Consider the following 15153-nt stretch of genomic DNA (forward strand, 5'->3'; position numbering starts at 1 on the left):
ACTTTCATGCCACCCGCAGTGGAGAAACTGTGAGACTACAAAAACCGGATTGTTGAGACAAAGAGCCCAATAAAATGGCAGCAGGCTTGGCAGAATGTGTTTTATGCTTTTTGTGCGTGTGTGTTTCTCATTTGAGACCAAGAATATGGGGATGCAGACATTGTTTTGTGCCGTTGCTTCTTTATATTTGCATTTTTTAATAATGCACGATTAAAGAACTGCAGAGTCTCCTCCATCTGCATGAGCCCCTCGTGCTACAGTCAATCACAGATTTAGAGCGAATAAACTCATGTGGCTGGTCTCATTCCTTTCATCATATATAACATTTTCTTTCCCAGCAAGGTTTCTCTCTTCTAGTGTGTTCTAGTGTAATCAAATGTGGCTTTTGGTGTCATTTATTTGCCTACGTACCTTCACATTAGCATTAGTGAGTTTTTGGCTGCCACAATGTGTAATGTGTAATACTTCCAAATACATTCCATATATGAACTGAAAGGCAGAAACTGCATTTCAGGAGTCTTTTGTAAACATTATAAAAAATCTAATTATGCTCACCCAAATTGTCATTTTTTTTTTTCCTGGTGTTGTTTTATTTGATTTGATTTCTGCTCATTTTCCTCTTCAGTGGGTCCATAAACGCTCTAATGCATTTCTGTGATTACTTAATGCACACTGAACTGCTTAAGTGTGAAATGTGCGGCACATATTGCCTTGGCCTTTAACTGCAAAGTTAACACTTTTGATTGATGCTCTTTCAGCGAAAGTATAGCCAAAAGGTCCACTAATGCATACAAGGCCAAGTACTTCTGCCGCCATGTTTTTTTTCTCACACAAAACATTTACAGTGAGTGCCTCTACGTAGCAGCTGTAGGGTGATGCAGTGAAGTCATTCTTTTACTAGATTTACTAGGATTAAGTATTAGTAAGGTGGACCTCGAGCAAGTTCCTGAATCTATAGTAGCTGCAGAGGTGTTATTATATACCTGACCTTGTGCTCTAGCTGGCGAGACTCACACTGACTGAAACGTAACAACAATACAGTCTTATATCATTATTTTCCTGCCAGAACATTGAGTACGCTGACATTTTCTTCAGTCACTGAAAGGTGGGCCAGGTTGCTTTTGAACTTTAAAGTGCTTATCTAGAACCTCCTGCTCAGCAATACCTGCCCCAGAATCTCAATTCCTTTCACCCAGGTGACACACATATTATGTGTCAACTGTATCAAGCCAAAGCTCATATGCCATTCAGTATTCTGAATCAGCTCTTTTTTTATGTTTATTTTTGCCTCTCATCTTTCTAACCTTTGTACCACAGCAAAAGTGAACATTATGTCTCAATAGCAGATCTGCCCTCCAATATCCTTTTATATCCAGTTGCAGCCACCTGCCGTGAACACGGGTATTAAAAGCAACAAAATCGAACACAGTTGCTTCAGTTTTATTGGTAATGAAAAGAGGGCTGTCTGCCCGACATTTGCCAGGACATAAAAATATAAGGTAGCATTTATACGTAACCTTAAATTATAATGTCCACATAAGGGTAGGGTCTAAATATGGGAAGCATTCAGATATTGTAAGCAAACACATGAACAGCTTGTTTCCTCTAATATAGAAAAAAAGGCTTTTATGAAACCCAAGCCCTTGACGACCCCGCCTCAATGTGGGTGGGGTCGTCATATAACATTGACAGAAACACAACACAATAATGGCGATGGTATACCTGCTGCTAAACCAATGGTAAACGTCTACATCTCATCATTGGACCACAGCGTTGCCTCAATGCCAGGTTTCAAAAATGGCAGGTTTGATTCCTGTGAAGGAGTTGCTCTCAAGACCTATTGGCTAACGTCATTCCCTGACCAATCAGTGAATTGCAGTCTAATGAGGGGACAATTTCAGCCAATTTCCCATATATAACTATAGAAAACTCTAAAAACCAAGTCAAGTCAAAACCTTCCTTTCCGAGTGGAAATACTGGTGGAAATAAGAGATTGTAGAATCAGCGGAAACACCCTTCAACATTATTATGAGTATTAATGTTGCATGGTTTGTCCATCACAGGGACAAGTTTTTGGAATGGCACAAATATGACAGCCAGCTGATCCGAGCAGAGTCAGGCAAACCATTTTATATATTACATGTCTAAAAATATACATCTGAATATCAGATTTTTACATCACCAAATATCAGTCAAATGGGTCTTAAAAATCCTGTTTTTATGTTTTACCTTGTCTTGCTATAGCTCCTTGTTGCTCCTTTCTGATGAGTAGTGATCTAACCATTAAAACCGTTAAAAAACAGATTTGTCAGACCAGCCATCAGTTCACGGAAATTGAGGGTTTGAGCTGAAATGGATACCTGAGTGTGACGCACTGAGAGAAAAAGGAAGAGGATGGATTTAGCTGCAATTTAAACTCATGATACACAAGATCAAAAAATAACCTTCGGAAAGTTTTCATAATAAAATTGACAGAGCATATCTGAATTAATCGTGGTACAGGACTCTTGCAGTGCATGTTTCGACCTGTCATAAAAGCATTTATATTTTTTAAAATGATTGCATATAAATAAGAAACATCCAAGATCCTAATATTGTGCATACTGGCTCATTGTCAGCGAACAGCTGTTAATGATATTTGTTTTATTACAAAACAATGAGGCGGGGCGGGGATTCCCCACATTGTCGTCTACTGTTGTTTCCACCAAATACAGGGAAATTAAAGTGAAATTGCAAAAATCTGCCCCCCCAAAAAAAATTTTTCCTGCAAATATTTAATATTTCAGGCTTTAAGGGGTTAATTTATATATATTACATAACATTTAAATTAATTATTTCACACCTGACTTGGTTTAGTCAGATGTTAGCAAAAGAATTAAAGTTTGCTCTCTGCCATTCAAACATCTTGCAATTAAAAAAATGCTGACAAATAGTGTCTAAATTTCTGTTAAGAGAAGGAAAACGGTTTTTCATTTGTTGGACGCACAAACAGTTGCACAGAAGCACAAAGCTCTTTTTGATCCTAAATATACAAATATGATTCAGTAGAGATCAAACTGAAGACGGTCTCAACATCTTTAGGGCACTTGAATATTTTCAGGTGCCTGGAGTGACGACTAAACTCTGTGTCTTCTGTTTCCCTTTCAGGACTGGCTGAGTAAGTTTGGGTACCTCCCACCGCCTGATCCTGTGACTGGCCAGCTTCAGACCAAGGAGGCCCTGACCAAGGCCATCAAAGCCATGCAGAAGTTTGGAGGGCTTAAGGAGACTGGAGTCTTGGGTATGTGGCTAGGTTGATTGCGAAGCTCTGCTCTACGAAAGGAGCACTATGGCTGGTTTTATATGTTCACTGATACCAGCGTATGTAAGAGTAAACGCCTGCGGAGGAAAATATAAGGTATGCCTTACAATAGAACGCATTCCTACCAACAGAAAAGCAACAGAGGCGAATCAATAACGCTTTGACACAATAACCACCGAACAATAAAAAGGTAGCTTTTATTTCAGTTCTTATGTACTGAAAAGCATTATATTGCACAGCTGTCTCCATGTCATGAGACACCTTGTAAGCATAAATCATTCTTGCTGCCGCACCACACAAAGCAGAATTACAGTACTGCTATGTACCTACTGTACTGTATGTGATTGATAACACTGGTATGTCTGAAGCGGAGCAGTATATTGATTAGTGTGGGTTTTACTGTTCGCTCTCATGTGAGGCCCTCATAGTTTCCCGCGGTGCATATTGGCAGTCTCACTCACTCGCACAGACAGCAATTCTCCTCTACAAACAAAACTCTTTACAGGCTACTCCCTCGCACATACACAAATATAGAAGGTAGAGAACAGGATACTGTATGTGAATAATTTGCTAGCCTAAAGCGCTGCTTCTCAAACTGTGGGGCGTGGACAGCCATCTGAGGAACATGATGTGATGCTAGGGTGAAGCTGAACATATTTAATGAATATTTATTTAAGTAAGACTCAATTATTTGGGGTAATTATCAGTAAAATGACCCTTTTTTGTGCTTCTGTAGTGGGGAATGCCAGAAATAACTGTGGATTTGGAGGATGTTAAACTTCTTCCTGGGATGAGATACAGTCAATCAATCTTTATTAGAAACTCAAGACCAAAAAAATGTATAAAGAAAAGAATCAGTGTCCTAGAAAAATACATAAAGTTACATAATACTGTTCGGTAACTTTGTGGTGATCTGTTGTTCAGACAAAGCATCACAGTTTCATTCAGACATACCCTCTACTTTATCAGAGATAGCTCCAGCGCAGGCACAGCATTTCCTATACTCGCAAGATTGAACAGATGGTTCAGGTATCAGCACAATCCATTTTAGTGTCTCGTCACTGTGCAGAAATGCTGCTGTGGTTGTGGTGGAATAAAAAGAGAAATGGGGTTCAAAACGTCTGTGACAGGTGCCTTCTCCTGGATGTCCATCCGAGTAATCTCCACGGGCCGCTCCAGCGTCTTGGCTCTGAGTCCGGGCAGCCTCTCTTTCTTAAAGTGGCCAAAAGGCCGTACAAGTTCTTGGAGGCCTGCTGACTTCTGAAATGCAGATCATGACTGCGCTACATGCGTATCCATAAATATCACTAGTTCTGACGTAATAGGTTTGCTATCACGACTTTTACTCAGTAAATGCCTGAAGGGGAAGTTGGGGAGCATGTATATGTTTTGGCCCAAATGGCTTCTTGCAGCCTTTTGTTCAGTCAGCTGTGTACGTATATGTGCTCATACAGTGTAACATGACTCTCAACTACTGAAGCATTCATTTTCAAACAGATGTTGAACAGTGATGGATCACATGTCCTTATTCATGCGCAAGCATAAAATGCATTCATACACTAGCTAATTAGTTTTCTCTAAAAATAACATGGTAACTGTGCCATGTATTTGAATTAGTTTATATATGTGCATGTATCTCTTCTGTCCTGCAGACCAAGAAACACTAGGGCTGATGAAAACACCCAGATGTTCTCTGCCTGACGTGTCCGAGACAGAGGGGACAGTGGGACGCAGGAAGCGAAGCTTGAACCCTCAGAACAAATGGAACAAGAGACATCTATCCTGGAGGTAGGGAAAATTAACAGGACGCTTTAAGGTGACACGCAAGCGTTGTCGCCCAGATACAATAAAACCAGCGAGTCCACAGACGGTGAATCCTTATTTTCATTCCCAGTGAGAGTAGCTATGTTAAGGCAGTAATGTATAATACAAATATGAAACCTAAATAGGAATCATCCTAATGAACAAAATAAATTCCCTCTTTCTTCAGATGTGATGCTTTTATCTGTCTGTAACCATATAGATAAATATTAGCTTTAAGGGATTTTTAGAGGTTTGTATGAATTTCAAGTCCTGCAAATGATGCATGATCCTTTTTTTTAGGACCTAGACCTTATTCTGTAAACCAGGGGTCCCCAATCCCAGTCCACGAGGGCCGGTGTCCCTGCAGGTTTTAGATCTCACTCTGGGTCAACACGCCGGAATCACATGATTAGTTCATTACCAGGCCTCTGGAGAACTTCAAGACATGTTGAGAAGGTAATTTATCCATTTAAATCATCTGTGATGGATCAAGGACACATCTAAAACCTGCAGGCCCTCGTGGACTGGGATTGGGGAACCCTGCTGTAAACGGTTACAAACCACTGAAAGCTTAGAAGTGCACCCAGCTCGTGAGGCTGGAAGGAACATGCCACTGGAAACATTTGCTACTTATATTTGACTGTTTTAACTATAATATAGTAAAAATCCTCTCTCAGTCTATTTAAAATGATTTCCCATCTGTGCATGCTTTATTAGAACAGATTAGATGTCCCTTATTAAAGTGGAAAACTTTGGTGTTTTTAATTGACTGAGAGTATTTTGTAAAAATAAATAAATAAAAAGAATACATCGAACTTAATATAATCAGCAAACGTGTCTTTCTTATTAGATCATACACAAACCTTTGTGTAAATTATTCATAAAGTTTTCATAAATGAGACAGGGCTTTTATTTTTTTTAAGTCTTCAGATTTAATACCGATGCCTTTTTTATAATTCCTAAAGAGAAGGGTCACAGTCTGCTGTTTATACAGTACATGATAAGATAATATGGGCATGTTAAAAGCAGCTGGGCCATCTGTCAGGGATCCAGCTTAGTGTTAAACAGCAGAGGAGGAGGCTGTGAAACATATGGTTGGCCTGAGCTGGTTCGCACACGCCATCGGGAGATGATCTAAGGTAGGTGGTGTGTCAGCCGGTTTGTTTTAATCTGTGTGTGCTGTGCAGCAATAGACATCAACCTAAAGAGCAGTGCAGGGGAAGAGAAAACGAATAAATAAACATTTTGGTACTACATATGCACACATAAACAAAGAGTAGAGTAACACCCACGCTCTTCACTCCCATGTGTGGCTGGATTTTTTTCCCTTTAGAGATGGGAGGTCTTTTGATAAATATCCCCGAATCACCCTCTGCTTATTGTCACCCACTGATATTGCTGTGATATTGGCCTGCAGTGAAGCTGCTGATGGAAGGAGTCAGCCAAATTATTATTTTATATATGACATATTGGCAACGCTATACTTTATTATATAGGGTTGGAATGGAGGTTGTGGAGTTGCTAGTCTAAGTATTAATATTTTAAAATGGAAGAGAATAACAAATAAAAATTTGTCACAGTTTATCAGTAGAAATGTCTTAAAACTGCATTCTGTCTAATAGCCTGCAGGGGGAGACTCTTCTGCCTGCAAAAAGAAGTCAGTTTGTATAAAGGTCTGAGGGAAAATGACTCCGCTGCTCTCTTAATCTATTATTAATGCATTCGTGTCCTCTGAGTTACAACGCTTAATTGACACAGAATGAGATTCAGTTTGTAAATTGTGGCCCGGTTTAGGTAAAAACAGATGAGAAAGCAGGGTATGCTTTGTGACTAAGCATGCTTTTCCTTCCCTTGATGGCCTAACTGCTCAAATCAAGGCTTTTCAAAAGATTCACACACCAATGAGCAGCAGCAAGGTGTCTGCGTGAACTTAAAATACAGTCTATGCATGTAGTACAAGTACAGATTTTACACTTGATTTTAGACATGATTTTACGTTTGCGTTATAGAGCTTGAGAACAGGCTCAAAAACAGTTGAGGCTGGTACTGCTTTGTGCTACTTTCATAGGATTTTGCAGGTACAAACTGTTTTTTGACAGCTGATTTCTAATTATTTGTAATAATTAGATAAATACAACATAAATATCAGTATGTGCATATGAATAAAGTAGCAAAATATATGTGAATGTTAATCAAGGGTTTACACAAAGGTTTCTTTGTGTATGATCTGTTGGGTAAACAACTATTGGTTGGCCAAGTGTTTTTATGTCACTTAGCATACAGTAGTTATAAGTTTTGCTTTAGGGAGAGTGTGGCATGCAGGACAGATGGACCACAGCATCCTGCAGAAGGATGATGAAACAGGCAGGGTAATAGATCTAAGGTAGGACAGAAGGAAAGCAAAATGAAGCAAGAGGTGGTTGGAAAGCAGGACATCAGGGCACTTGAGGATTGAAGAAACAGGTCGATAAGCAGGAATTTTCCACTGGTGGGAGGGCTGAGCGCGCAAAAGGGACTGTGGGTGAGCCGTGATACTTAATAGCAGAACAGAAAGTAAAGCAGTGTGTAAAACGGAGTTAGCAAGATGAAGATGTCTGGGTAATTGTGAGCTGCACAGTGAAGTATTTGATTATAACCAATGTCATCCATCCTTTTTCTTAGCTGTGTATCCAGTTCAGGGTCATGGGTGGGTGGATAGCTCGTCAATATAATAATTTTTTTTTCAAAGATTAGCTTTTATCTAAACTTTATGAAGAAAGCTTTATTTTCACCGTGTGGTAGTGTGGCCCTAGATGTAGACCAGTCGATCCATCGGCCTTTCGACTACGCCCACAGCAAGGCTGACATTTGTGTTTAGGAAAGAATTTTTTGTTTGTTTGTTTGATTAGAACACGAACTATGATAAATTTAGTGAGTCATTAATTTCGATTCCACCAGTGAAGTAGTGCTGCGTAGCCAGCCCACATTTTAAAAGGTGTGAGAGCCAAATGTGACGTAGTGTTACATTTCCAAAAAGTGAAAAGTGTAATTTCCGTGGAAGAAAATTGTGCCAGGAGCTTTCCACTTTGCTACATTAATAACAGATTACTAACTCAAGTTGATGTTGGAAAATCATCCAGACTTTATTCCCAGGGATTACAGGTCAGGTTTATCCAGCCAGAATCAGCTGAGGAAAGTAAGCTTCTTCAGCAGGTTTGTGGCAGCAAAAGCAGCTGCTCAGACTGCAAGACGGATGAGTTCAGGTGGATGAATCACTTGTCACCGGAGGCAGAAAGGTTACAGCTTTTTGATAACAAATTACCTGGTGACTTTGTCCCTGTGGCATCTCCTTGTTGAAATAATCCTCAGTTCACTTGGGGCTTTCGGTCAGAGATACAGCCTTTTTTTCAGGGGTGGGGTGGGTGAGGATGTAACTGCACATGGGTGGGTGGTTTAGGGGGACAAGTGGGGTGGGGGTGGTCCGCATAAGGTCTCAGATGACCTGGAAAAAGCAGTTGGCCGCAATCCAGCAGCACACCGCATTGAAACCATGGAGTCAACATCTGCTTCTGGGGACCGGCATGCACATAGCTGTGAGGTCCTGCTGTTTTATGACTGGAACATTTTTGCTTTTTTTCATATCACTCAGTCTCTCTTTTTACTCTGCTTCTCTCCATCCTGCTGCTGCAAACCTTCTGCTGTCAATCACCTGCTTTATGCTGCCTCCAGCCTGGCCCTAGTTGGCTCTGTGAAATAAGGCAGCTTCTTTTTCAGTCCAGTGAAGCCACCTTTCTACTCGCAGCTCTCACATTTGTGTAGCACCATAACGCAGCCAAGATGTACTGAAAATTGAGATGTACAGACTTGGTGTCTTTTAAAAAGAAGAGGAAAAGAAAAAAGAAAAGAAACAGCCTCTGGCTTCTGCCGAGAAACAGATGGGGCAATTATTCAGGTTTTATTATAAATGTCTGTGGATTATTTGTTGATTTCAGATTCATTCACATCTAAAGAGGCTTCCATATTGCATGGTTTATCAATAAAGCTACACAGTAAATTGATATAATATTCTATATAGAACAACTGCCTCAGGCATTTGAGTTACCACAGGCATTTTTCATCCAGGTATTTAGCTTAATGTAAAAAATGCACGGATCACTGCTTGCTTCTGTATTGATTTGTGTGCCAACTTTTTCTTTTTTGCCGTGATATTATGCTTCGTATAATTATCCGACTTGGAAAATCACAAATTCAAACAGTCTGGTATTTTTTGCCATCTCTGTTTAGCACCAAGGTCACCGTTTTGTTGACTCAAGAACATTTAGGTTCATCGCCAATAAATGAAGCAAAGAGTCACTGTCCCAGTCACTTGTTCCTCGATGGGATCTTAGACAATTAAAAACTCTAAAACACTGTTAAAGCAGAATCTCAATAGAAAAAGGCAATATATTGTAATTGAACTTCCTTTTTTCTCAGTCCAGTATTACTCTGGGACAATATTGCATAATGGAGTTTGTAATGGCAAAACTAATTTCCTTCCTCATTACATATTTATGACTTAGATTCGCTAAAGACTTTGAAGAAATGCTATTTCACAGCCATTTTTCAAAGAATGAAGTTTTCCGTTTGCTAGATGAGATGTAAAGCTTGAAAATGGGAAAACATCTTAAATTCCCTCAACCATTTTATTTACATGGCATCCAGGAGGGTGATCACATTACTCTGCAATGAGTAACTTTTCCATTTTCTTGTCATTATGTCCATTATCTTAAATTATGAGAACTTCATCTCACTGCAATACACATGGAGCCAGTTAAAGATGTTAATGTATGTATAATATATCTGTCATGGTTGGTGAATGCTTTGGACCCAGGGTGCAGACCTGAAGCCAAATTAACCCTTTATTTAAGTGAAATTGGGACGATCCAACAAGCAGCAGTAACCCAAATCAAATACTAATAGCAGGGATAATTAGGTAATTAGTTAGTTAATTAGTTAATTAGCATGAGGCAATTACGAAAAGAAGATACAGGTGAAGAGAGTCAATGAATGAGACAAGGAGAAGAAAATCCAAACACAATGCACAGAAGATTATCTGGTAAAAGACTGAAGCAGGAAGTAACTAAACAGGGGACACAGGAACGCAAACTTGACAAGGAAGGGCGATAAAAAAACCTCGGGGGAAAAACAATAAGGAAACTCAACCAAAGAAAATAGAAAATAAGCTTAGAATATGAAGAACAATATATAGAACAGAGCATACAAGGAATATAATAACGCACAAAAATAAAATATTAAACTCCAAGCTTGACTCCAAGCAAAGACCTGTCAGTTATTTGCTGTTTTTCCTCCTTAAACTACTTTTGAGCTGCTTGTGTCTTACTAGGCAGGTTTAAATTAGCCCAACTAAATGCGTTTACCACTAATGCAGAACTTAACAGTCTTGTTACTGATTTACAGGGGAAAAGTGTAACACTACAGGGGAATTACACTCAGGGTGTAATTAAATTGTCTTTGAAATTACAATGAAATTAAATTTACTTACAAATACTTACAGGTAGGTAAGCTAGAGTAAGGGGCTAACAACTAAGTTTATTTCACAGGAAACAATTTGTACAATTTCATAATGATTTTGCAGAAAATCAGTCAGTGTTTTCATAAATCACATGGTAAATATGCTATACTTTTGGGCTAGGTATAGATATGGATGATAATAGTTATAGGATAATAGCTATAAAAACGTCTGATTAATCCAATCCATAATACAACCCAGACCCGGAAAAATGCAGTGTACTTAAGATGCGGAAATATTGTTTGTTTTTCCCCAATATTACCAAGAAACTGCACAGTACTTAAAAAACTACTTAAATTTACTTACAATTTAATTATTTTTTATTGCCTGTAAAATACATGAAGTTATGTGCTACTTAAAAGTACTTAAAGTGTGTCTTTTTTATTTGTTTCCTATTATTATAGCTACCAAATTTACATATTTGTAGATGAAAATAATAATTATTATAATTTTATATCTAATCCATTGAAATTACTTTTAATTACAGGGAAATTACACCCTTTGTGCGGGCCATACTATAAAGTGTTACAAACTGAGCTTTATATATATATATATATATATATATATATATATATATATACATATATATATATATATATATATTAGGGGTGCAACGATACACATAATTCACGGTTCGGTTCGGTTCGATACTTTGGTGTCACGGTTCGATATTTTTTCGATACAAAAAAAATGTTCATGCATTTTTAATTTGTCATTTATTAAAATTATAAATATATATTTTAACTCAAAAGTACAGTTTTTAAATTTAACCCTAACCCTTGTGCGTGTTTTTTATTTTGACAGCGAATGCGCACCTGCGGACCACTTATGTGCAGCCCTGGTTATATAGCTCGTCATATTGCAGCCACAGAAATTATTTTGTCCATGAAACCATAAAGCTGCACTTTCTTTTTGCCTTATAGTCTGATTTGTCATAACTTCTCCGTTTTGTGGTAAGCTTTTCTTTGGCTGTCACTTCTTCACCCTGACCTGTCTTGTTTGGCTCAGCAGAACTGAAATGCTTTTACACACTCACTCACATAAGCTCAGCGATTCTCTGCGCGATCAACCTCTCACATGTTTAAGCTTGCTGCGGGAGATTTCACTTGTCATGTTTGCATAGTAAGCTAACGATTAATAAGACGATGTCAGAGGAATTGGTGCACAAATTATCATCACTCACAGATCAGTGCTGTCGCTCTCTATACACAGTTCGCACGATTGCAAAGTGAAAGCAAAAAAACAAGCGCAAATTCAATATATATATATATATATATATAATGACTTTCCTTTTCTTACAACTTGGTAAGTTGAAAATGTTCTTGTTAGATGGGGAAATAAATCTCGAGTGAGAGTACTTGAGTGCCGGATTGGTGTTTGAAAAGCTGTTTTTTAAGCAGTAATATTCTGTGTGCTTTTATGATTTAAACATGATCACATCTATAAATCTAATGACTGAATGCCTGAAGATAAGCTCGGCTACTTGCATATATGATTTCTTCGCTTGCTTACACTCGTTTCTCCATCATTCGCTCCCCTCTCTTTGTTTTCCCTTCAACTCTATCCTCTGCCCGCCACTTAAGCTCCGCAGCAAAAGATCCACAGCCTGTCCAGCACTGCCTGCTCAGTGTGCACTTTGATGTTAGCAGTTCTTTCTAAACCTGTTCTGTTTGATTGATGTGTAAACGTCTGACAGTACACTCCGTTCTCAGGTATTTATTTGTGAGTCGATGATGCATACTCAGGAGCTCTGTTGCTGCTAAACAGCCCTTCAGCCGCTAAGCCTCTGATGACTACTGTTATACGCTGCTGCCAAAAACTCTTACATCTGCACTTTTTGTTGTTGTTTTGTTTTTACAAACTGCTGGCTCATGCGCTTATCACTCTGTAACTGCTCGTGAGTCACGGTCTGACGATTTCAAGAAAACAGACATTTACGGCATGATCACACGGCCGTTATCTTGATCATCCACAAGCTTATTTTTTCAATGCTGACCTGAAAAATCCTTCAGTGATACGTGTGATTCCATTACTGCCCTTAAAATCCCAACCTGATGCTTTGAACACATTACACATTGAACAACTCGGGCGGAATGGATCGTGGTTATATGTGAATATAGATAACACTATATATTGCACCCAGGCTACGACCTTTTCTTTTCTCAGATGGTGCCATTAATCTTAGCACTGCAGGGATTGGAAAGTGATGATAATAAGTCCTCCCTAAGGGAGACTGATCTCTTTACAGGTGGATGTGAGAATTGAAGTGTGGTTTAATGAGCAGCTGCGGCAGAATTAGTAATGAGTGTTGGCATAGCTTTCAGGTGGTGTTTGGGGCCATGTGGCAGCAGATATGATGCCAAAAAAAGTCTGTAGACCCCACAGCTACAAATAACAGCCAGACTCAAAGTGTGATTCTATAATTTAATATCCTCCCTGCAATTAAAAAAAGGGGAAAAAGGAGGGCGAATGAAGAGTTTTTATCCCAGCTTATCTGGTGTTGGAGACATGCATGTGTGTTTAATTTGTATGAAGATATATTAAATACTTTTAAAAAGTGTATACATTACACATTTCTAAGGTCCCTATAATGCCCAGGCTCTTTGTCTACGGTACTGTCACTATCAGTTTCAAAAACACACGAGTTGATCCTTTTGTTTTTTAGTTGAATCTATGAAAAGTGTCAAAGATGGTTTAACAGGCATAAAATAGTATTTTTTCACCAGCAAGGTGATTCCCAAAGATATGTTAGTCTGCATATTTCAGCACGGTGTGCAGTGTGTCTGTAAAAAATATTGAGACAACTGGAGGACAAAAGAATTCGTAGCAGATGAACAGTAGCTGAAAGTCATATCCTTAAGAAACAGGACAAAATCCAGCAAAGACCTGACACAGGAACTGAGAGATGCATCTGGTGTAACATTTCATCCATCTACAGCAGATTGGTGTCTCTCAAGAAGCCATTCTTAAGAAAGGGAAACATGGAGAAAACACTTGGGTATGCTAAATTACAGAGGACTTGGACTGAAAATCAGTGGCAACAGAGAAATCCCAGTTAGATTTTTTTTTTCATCATTGTCAGCATGTACAGAGGAGGTCAGGAGCAAGGTCTGCAGATATTTGTAAAAAGAATAAATAAATAAAATAAAAAGACTGATGCGCTGTCAGTGTTTAGGGTTGTATTTCAACCTGTGGTGTTGGGGATTTTGTCAAAATTGATGGAATTATGAACACAGAAAAGTATCATCTGATTTTGATTCACCATCCAGTACCATTTGGAAAGCATCTGATTGGTATTGATCCCAAACACACTGTCATTGCAGGAAAAGCATACCTGGATAGAAAAACACATCATGGAGCTCTATCAGTCAAAGACTGGCCTCCCCAGCTCCCCACAACAGAACAACTGAAGCAGTGTAGGGTCATCCTGGCAGAGAACAAAGAAGGCCTGGAGAAGTATTCTTGAAGACTACTTTAAAAAAAATTACAAGACCTATACTGCAAATGTGTCAATAAACCATTGCATATATTTCCCATTTCCATGGCAAAATATAAAGAAGAGGGGTGGCTCAAGAATTTTGCATACTACTGTGAAAGGAAAATAGTTACCCTCAAATGTTAATCTAAACATACTCAGTCAGTTTACACAGCTACTGAGCAAACTACCCAATCACTTCTGATTTAAATGAAGTGAGTGATACATTAACCCGATATGACTTTACCTGGGTGGAAAATCTGTGAATCTCTTTGAGGTAAATTTTCCAAAAAGTAAAGTTAAGCTTGGGTGTGTTGTAACTGTATCATAAAGCCCCTACACTGACACGGATTTATTGAGGCCAAGGTGTTTAATAAACATCATGAAGGTGTTTACTCAGACAAGATGCACTACAGAGAAATGACAACCGCCTCATTTTTATGCCCCTTTGCACCATACTGTATGTAAACACAAGCATCACCCAGAGACTCCTCAGTTCATCTGAGATGCTGGGCAGGAATGCTCTGACCTTGGTGGACTTACCTGCAATTAGCACATATACACAGACCCATACACACTCACTCACTTACAGCTCGATGCTACGCACACATTTGGATATTTGGACACTTACACACCGTCGTGCTTCCCCATCTTTCATTCTCACAAACATCCACCCAAATGCGCAGACATACACAATCACCCACCCTCGTCTGTTTGAATTAGGTCTAATAAGCAGGTGAATTGTCTGTGGAGGCTGAGCCATTTGCAGTGACCTTGGCTAACTGTGGTTAGCAGTGAGGCTCAGATGCTCAGGCAGCATGAACAAATGGACTGCACAGCCACATTTTCCCAAATAAATCAAGGCAAGAAAAATTCTGCACTACTGTACACTGCAAGTTTCCCCACAGAATAGATGATCCGATTAGATTTTGAGGTGACTTTGCTGCATACATTTGCATATTAATAAGGAAAATCCCATTTTCAAGCTGCTATTTCCTTATTGCTTTAAACATTGTTAATGCCGAC

General features: G+C 38.9%; 1 protein-coding gene across 1 annotated transcript in view; it reads left to right on the forward strand.

Annotated features, from left to right (window-relative positions):
* mmp17a (matrix metallopeptidase 17a) overlaps positions 1-15153 on the forward strand; it is a 101369-nt gene that overhangs the window by 57095 nt on the left and 29121 nt on the right. The window contains exons 2-3 of the mRNA XM_085279360.1: positions 3148-3280; positions 4954-5089. Coding sequence (XP_085135486.1) covers positions 3148-3280; positions 4954-5089 — 269 coding nt within the window. The remainder of the gene's footprint in view (positions 1-3147; positions 3281-4953; positions 5090-15153) is intronic.

This window comes from Mchenga conophoros, linkage group LG7 (genome assembly GCF_057382185.1).
Source record: "Mchenga conophoros isolate Kocher_MC1m ecotype Shallow Benthic linkage group LG7, M_conophoros_male_GT1.1, whole genome shotgun sequence".
Taxonomy (NCBI): Eukaryota; Metazoa; Chordata; class Actinopteri; order Cichliformes; family Cichlidae; genus Mchenga; species Mchenga conophoros.